Source organism: Echinops telfairi, unplaced genomic scaffold (assembly GCF_000313985.2).
Source record: "Echinops telfairi isolate 266 unplaced genomic scaffold, ASM31398v2 ScPeMD7_7468;HRSCAF=8506_0, whole genome shotgun sequence".
Taxonomy (NCBI): Eukaryota; Metazoa; Chordata; class Mammalia; order Afrosoricida; family Tenrecidae; genus Echinops; species Echinops telfairi.
In genome coordinates this window covers 11,042,399-11,050,094 of record NW_022111369.1, presented here as the reverse complement: position 1 = coordinate 11,050,094, position 7,696 = coordinate 11,042,399, and the positions used below count along the sequence as shown (strand labels likewise).

The 7,696-nt window shown below is 41.2% G+C and overlaps 1 protein-coding gene across 1 annotated transcript in view; it reads left to right on the top strand.

Annotated features, from left to right (window-relative positions):
* ARHGEF38 (Rho guanine nucleotide exchange factor 38) overlaps positions 1–7,696 on the top strand; it is a 194,991-nt gene that overhangs the window by 173,195 nt on the left and 14,100 nt on the right. The window contains exons 11-13 of the mRNA XM_045284323.1: positions 4,220–4,363; positions 5,208–5,406; positions 5,545–5,804. Coding sequence (XP_045140258.1) covers positions 4,220–4,363; positions 5,208–5,406; positions 5,545–5,804 — 603 coding nt within the window. The remainder of the gene's footprint in view (positions 1–4,219; positions 4,364–5,207; positions 5,407–5,544; positions 5,805–7,696) is intronic.

Here is a 7,696-nt window from a genome sequence, read left to right as displayed (position 1 = left end):
AGAATGATGAGGGCAATGAATGTACAAATGTGCTTTACACAATTGATGTATGTATGGATTGTGATAAGAGTTGTATGAGCCCCTAATAAATGAAGTTGGAGCTCACATGATAGAATTTGCCGAGACCAACAACGAGTTCATAGCAATTTTTTTTTTTAATAACACAAAAAGTGACTATGAAAATGGTCTTCCCCGGATAAAAAACACAGAAATCAAACTGAATAGATCTGTGGGAAAAGATGATGGAGAAGCTGAATATCAGCAGTTAAAACTAGGCCAGGGGCCGACTGTGGAACAGACCATCAATTGCTTATATATAAATGCATGATAAAGTTGAAGAGAATTTAGGAGAGCTCGAAGAGCCAAACCATGACCTTGAGTCTACCCCACCTGAGTTTCGAGAAAATCTCCAGAACAGATTTTTTTGCACTGGACACTAATGACAGAAGACCTGACGAGCTGTGGGAGGACATCAAGACCATCACTCATGAAGAAAGCCAAACAAAAACCACCAACTCTCACTGTCATGGAGTCAGTTTTGACTCATGGTGACTTTCTGAGATTGCCACTCTTTATAGGAATAAAAAGCCTCATCCTTCTCCAAGGAACTACTTATGGTTTTGAACTACTGGTCTTGAGGTGAATAGCCCAGTGCATAATCACTACCACCTCCAAGGCTCCTGAAGAAAGCAAATGGTCATTAAAAAGACAGGGAAGAAAGAAAAGATCAAAGTGGATGTCAGAAGAAACTCTGAAACTTACTCTTAATAATAGAGTAGACAAAAGGAAGAAATGATGAAGTCAAGGAGCTGAATCAAAAATTTCAAAGGGCAACTCCAGAAGACAAGGTAAAATGTTATGATGAAATGTGCAAAAACTTAGAGTTAGAAAACCAAAAGGAATGAACACATTCAGCATATCTGCAACTGAAAATATTAAGGGGGAAAAGTTTCAATATTATAATAGGATTATAATATTGAAAGATTCTCTAGGCAAAATATTGAATGATGCAGGAATCATCAGAAGAAGATGGAAAGAATACAGAGTCACTGTACCAAAAAGAACTGGTCAACATTCAACAATATCAATATCAATGAACAAGAGCCAATGGTACTAAAGGAAGAAGTTCAAGCTTCATTGAAAGAATTGGCTAAAAACAGAGCTCCAGGGATTGATGGAATACCGATTGAAATGTATCAACAAGCTAATGAAGCCCTGAAGGACTCACTTATCTATACCAGGAAATTTGGAAGACAGCTCTTTGGCCAACTGACTGGAAGAGATCTATATCTGTGCCCATTCCAAAGAAAGACGACCTAACAGAATGTTCAAACTATAAAGCAATTCTCATTGATATCATATGCAAATAAAACTTTGCAACAGTGGGTGCAACAGTAAATTGACAGGGAGCTGTCAGAGTCTAAGGTCAGATTTAAAAGAGGACATGGGACTAGGGATATCATTGCTGATTTCAGATGGATCTTGGTTCAAAGCAAAGAATACTTGAAAGAGGATGACTTCTGTTTTATTGATGATGCAAACAAATGGGAAAGTTGGATCTTAAATAAGGAAGACCCAAGAAGAATCCATGCATTTGAATTATGGTGCTGGCTAAACATATTAAAAGTGCCAGGGGCTGCAAACAAATGGACAACATGGACTGCAAAAAAAGGGCAAACAAATGCATCTTGGAAAAAGCATGACCAGGTAGGTGCTCCTTAGAAGCAAGGATGGCGGGATTTTGTCTCACAAGCTTTGTATGTGTTGTCGGGAGAAACCAGTCCCTGGAGAAGGATAGCATGCTTGGTGAAGTAGAGGGGCCGGGGGGAAAAAAAGGAAGGCCTTCAATGAGATGGATTGACACAGTGACTACAAAAATGGGTTGAGTGTAGGAACAACTGTGAGGATGACACAGGACCCGGGAGTGCTTTGTTTGGTTGTAATAGGGTCCCTGTGAATTGGAACTGACTCAATGTGAAGCCCCCACCCTCCATTTTAAGAGTTTCGTAATTTCATTCTGCTGAGAGCATACATCATCCCTAGTGAAACATAGTTTCTGCATTGACAATCTAGTGGGAGCACACCCACACTCTTCCAGTTCCTCTTCAATACAGTCTTGGTTGAATCTATAATCAATGTCTAAATTACTTGATTTTGTCGATCAGCCCTGATCTCAGTGGGAAATATGTCACACACTCAAGCTGGGCAATTAATAAGCATTTTTATAAAGGGATTATTAACAAACATGTGAGTAGGGCATAAAGAAACCTCAAGGAATAGGGTACTGCTCAGAGGCTTGTAAAAGGAGCGAGCCTTACAACATCTAGGCTTGAAAGGACAAGGGGAACAAATGGTGACAAGGTCCTATAGAGAGAGATAGCTGTAAAGGTGGAGGAGTTAGCTGGCAGAAGTGCTGGCTTTCAGTGACCCCCAACACAAAAGACATCTGGGGAATAAATACCCTTATCTCACTCTCTTTTCTCCATCAAATTTCCTATCTGAACTCCTCAGTGGCAGGATTCAGACCACATATGGAAGCCAGACCACAAGAAAGCTGTTCAGAATCTCCAGTGGTGCCTTTTCCCATCTTCTGCCTGGAGGGTAAAGGTCTGGCTGCTAGGCCTGGCTGAGCCCTTCCCAGTGTACACCCATTCATTAATTTCCCTGTTTCCACTATGAGTCTTTACCCCCACTGTCTTCTGTCTAGATTCTGCTTTACAAGTGTCATGAAATAAAATGTCTAATCGAGGTAGGGAAAGACAGTTAACCAGCTTTGCTGAAATGGGGAAGGAATCTTTGACTGAACTGCTTCTAAAACAGTTCTCATTGTCTATAACTGGGTAGCAAACAAACTGGGTAGTGGCATGAAACAAAAATAATAATTCCTTACTATTGTCTCTCACGGGTCTAAGAGCTCACTGAGAACTCTGCTCCTTCTTTTTTAAGTACAATCTCTCATGAGTTTTCAATCTGTGACTGGCATCATCTCAAAGGCTTCCTCATCCCCAAGTCCAAGATCGGTAATTGATAATTATGTTGTTGTTGCCTGTTGTTTGCTCTTGTTGTGTTGGCTTGGATTCATGGTAACCCTACGCACAATAGAACAAAAGCTACCCAGTCTTTCTCCATCCCCGTGATCGGTTGCAGATTGTATTGTGTTCCAAAGGTTAATGTTTTAGAAGTACACTGCCAAGTATTTCTCCCTAATCCAGCTTCGTCTGGAAGCTCTGCTGAAACCCGTTCAGCATCATGTTGTCATTGTTTTCACTAGTAGCATGGAGTGGATTTTTGGTTTACAGACCCAATCATAGCAACACTCAGCCTCCACTGGCAGTTGAGGTGCACTGGTTAGGGACTAGCCCTGGGTCTCCTACATGGTAGGAAAGAACTGACCATTGACCCAACAACACCCTCAGATCAAGGTGATGGGAAGATGGCCAGGGGTGGGGAGTGGACTATCTGGGGCTGCACTGGCCAACCTGTCTCTTCTCATTTTTTACTCTTTTTGTGATCTCTTTACATTGTCTCTAGTAGCCACAGTGTAGTTGAACATCTTACATTGTAACTAAGGGCTACCGGAGCAAGCATTACAAGAAACCACCAGGAACTGCTGGCCTTTTATAGCCTAGTCTTGAAAGTCTGTTCAAAAGAGCTTCCAGACTTAGATGGACTAGGGGGCAAAACAAAACAACTTGGTCCTCTATTCTATAGATCAGCCATTGCAAACTCCATGGAACACAACAGTGCAATGCACAACCAATGATGGGGACTGCACAAAACCAAGTGCTGTTTTCATTGCATTTTATTCCGTGATGCAATCATAAATACCCGTCCACATTTCTTAACGGGAAGCATAGCAAATCATTTGTTGACTTACTTTAAACCCAACCCAGGCTCTTACCCAGTGCCTAGTGGTTTTGCCCCTTTACCTCTCCTCGCTAACCTACCTCTGGAACATATGGCAGAATCTCTTACCATTGACTCCTTAGTTTTTCTTCCAATATTCTATTGCTAATTTTTCTTCTGTTCTCTTTTTATTAGGCTACATCTTTTAAAAAATAATCTGTTATCTTAGTGGGGTGTCCAGAAAGAACACATTAGTCTCCAAAGCTGGCCTCAGTTGCACTAGGGAGATGTTACACTTTTGTCAACTGCTCATCACAGCTCTACCAAATTCAGTAGTTCTCTATGAACAGTGCCCTGTCGATTCTACCTGTAGGTACCACTGTTGGTCTCGAGCATCTCTGAGGCACAGAATCGTGTGCTGGAAGAGGTTCAGAATCTGCATTTCGTAAAGGACAACAGTGCCACCTTTATTGAGAGGAAGCTCAGCTTTGAAAAGAAGAAAGCTGTGCAAATTCTGGTGAGTTTGGCACATCATGAATGCCAATGATGGATATCACCTCTTTCCTTGACCAAGTCTAGTATCAGATTACATTCCATATGACTTAATCCATCCTTCGATGCTGCATTTATCTACTTATGATGTATATAATTTGTGGGGGGGAGGGGGATTTATTTCTACCCTCTGTAAACTTCATGAGGTCATCAGTATTTGTCTGTGCTGTAGATGATGTGTCCCAAATTCCAAGAAGGAAACATGACATAGCATAGGCACTCAGCAAATATTTGTTGAAAGGGTGATTATGCTTTTATATAGAAAGATGATATTGTTCAAGCCCTTCCTTTTTCAGGTTAAGCATTGCTCACTCTAGAGAGTAAATGGATTTCTCAAAGTAACTTCGTGGCAGAGCTGGGAAATAATGTAAGCCTTTTGACTCCTACTTATTTCACTGATATCATTTCCCAGAAAAAGGCGTGTGAGTGTACAATTTACTGATTAACCATAATTTATCAAGTGCCTAATATGCAAGAAATTATCTTTGGTATGATAAAGACATTTAAAACTTTGCTCAACATCCCAATGCAATTCGAACCTCTGCCATTTATTCTCAATTAGATGTTCTTTCCTCTCTACAACACTGCCCCCGTGTGCTAACTGCAGAATTCTTCACTGAATAAGTCAGCCATGTTCTTCATAGTACTCACTTGCACTGATACACTTTAACCCTGAAATAATTGCAAATCAATATATGACTACTGTGTGTAAAAACCAAAAAGAAATTTCCAGAGAACAATATGTACCAACTCATTAAGAATGATGTTGTCCGTCTATTTAAAGTAAAATTTCTCCTTACCTTTCCCAGCCAGAAATACCACGTCAGACTGACATTCACCGCTCCAAACTTCTATCCACCTACAGTGCAGAGGAGCTGTACCAAGCTAAGCGCAAATGCAATGCTACCCAGGAATACGACATCAACCTTCTGGAAGGGGAGCTGGTGGCTGTGGTGGAACAGAAAGATCCACTGGGGAGTACAAGCAGGTGGCTTGTTGATGCAGGAAGTACGTTTTGTTTTGTTTATTTTTACGAGATGGACAGAGCTAGCTATCTTCAAGTTGAGACTTTCCTAGGGGTTCTCCATATGTTTGGAAGTGTACACACATGACCTCGACTCTTCTTTCTTTTTATTTCCTATTCAGTTGTAAAAGGATATGTATATTCCTCATTCCTAAAGCCCTATAATCCAGCAAGAATGGAGAAGTCTGATGTGGACAACAGGTTCTGTGACAATGACTTTGATAACATCAGCCTCTTTGTGTCTTCACGGCCAGCTGGAGACAGTGTCACGGGCACCCCAGACGGCAGCATAAGTGACAGCAGCTCATCTCTGAGTGGCACGTGTGGAAAGCTTGAAGCAAATGGCACTGACATTGATAGTTTTCAAGAGGTAGATGAACAGGTAAGTACTTGGACCTTGATGCAGACATTCTTGGTTGGTCAGATCATGAAAGGTGCTTCTTGCTCTGATCTTGCTGTAAGGCTTTTTGAAAAAGTATAACCAGCATCAAGGAATCTAGACTCTAGTAACTTTCACTCTTGGTGCATCCTTCTGGAAGGAGTTTAATTCTCTGAGCCTTGTTTCCTCAAATGCAGGAAACAAAAATAATGGTTTCTATTTTGCAGACTTGACTTGAGGATTAGAGATGATGTGTGTATATAAAGCACCAAGGACAAAGTAGACAATCAATAAAGAGTGCTGGTATTATTATGACCCTGATGTTATGTACTTAGAGTGAAGCAAAGATGTTCCATTTTATCTTCCTCCACCACAGCAAAGCAATTCAATGTTGAACACATTGCCATCAGTCGCGTGAGAAGTCATCCATGATCTCTCTATATGAAATAGTTTCATGGAGCTGTCACATCATGGACAATTTTGTATATACCACAGACTCCACCATTCGTCTGTCTGCTTATTGTATTGTGGTGGCTTCCATGTTTGGATGATGCTGGAAGTGGTGCCACTGGTATTTCAAATACCAGCAGGATTACCCATGATGGGCAGGTTGCAGCACAGACTGTAGACAAAGACAGACTAGGAAGAAGGTCCTGGTGATCTACTTCTAAGATAATTGGCTGGTGAAAACCTTATAAATAGTAGCAAAACTTTGTCTGATAGAGTCCCTGAAGATGAGCCTCTCAAGTTGGAAGGTATTCAAAATATGACTGGGGAAGAGCTGCCTTCCTGAAGTAGCGTTGACCTTAATGATGTAAATAACATATTTGGGACCATCATTTGGCAGTGTGGCATGACTCAAGTGGAGAAGAAGCAGCTGCAAATGCCTACTAGTAATCTAAATTTGGCAAGTGCAAAACTAAAATAGTTGGCCGAATGAAGTCCTTTGGGCCAGTGGAACAAGGTTTCGGTTTTCTTGCTGACAATCAGTTGAGGGGCACTTTCAGCAACTATACACAGCTCTTAGATTCTTGCCATATTGGTTCATCTACAGACCATTCACACGATGGCTGCTTAATTTAAGAACATCTCCCTGACTTCAGCTCTCGCCCTTCAGGGAAGGCCTAAATTCTCTTTTAATGGACTTATATGATTAGGTAAGACCCACCTAAAAAAATTCCTTTTTGTGCTGTTCAAAGTCAATTTACTAGGGAAATTATTAGGATCTTCTTCACTTTGCTTTGTAACATAACCAAATCATAATATGGCCAGAGTGCTCATTAGAGGCAAGGATGGTAAGACTTCATCTTACATATTTTGGATATCTTGTCAGGAGAGACAGGTCCCTGGCGAAGGGCATCAGGCTTGGTAAAGTGGAGGGGCAACAAAAAAGGGGAAGACCTCACTGTGATGGCTTGACAGTGGCTGCGACAATGGGCTGAAGCATAGGCATGGTTGTGGGGGTGGTGCAGGCTTGGGCAGGGGTTCATTCTGTCATGAGTAGGGTCACTATGGGTCAGAACTGACCTGATGGCACCTAAGAACAGAAAGTGCAATCACAGTAGTGAAATCTGAAAGATGACATCGGGAACCCAGAGAAGTGGGTATGTAAGACAGACATAAGAGTGGTGAATCTTCCTACCAGTCTCTAGGTTGCCTGCTCGGGTAAGCAGGGATGTTAGGATAACATGATGAATCTTTGGTACATCTTATAAAAAGCCATTTAATAATGGCTAAAACCAGTTTTGTTTTGATTTTAATTAATTGGGATTTAATACATATATCATATCCTTCTATAGTGCAATCACACCTAGTACAATTGGACAACTGCTACCACAATCAATTTCCAAACATTCTTTGTCTTCCTGGGCTCCCTGACATCATCTCCCTTTTAT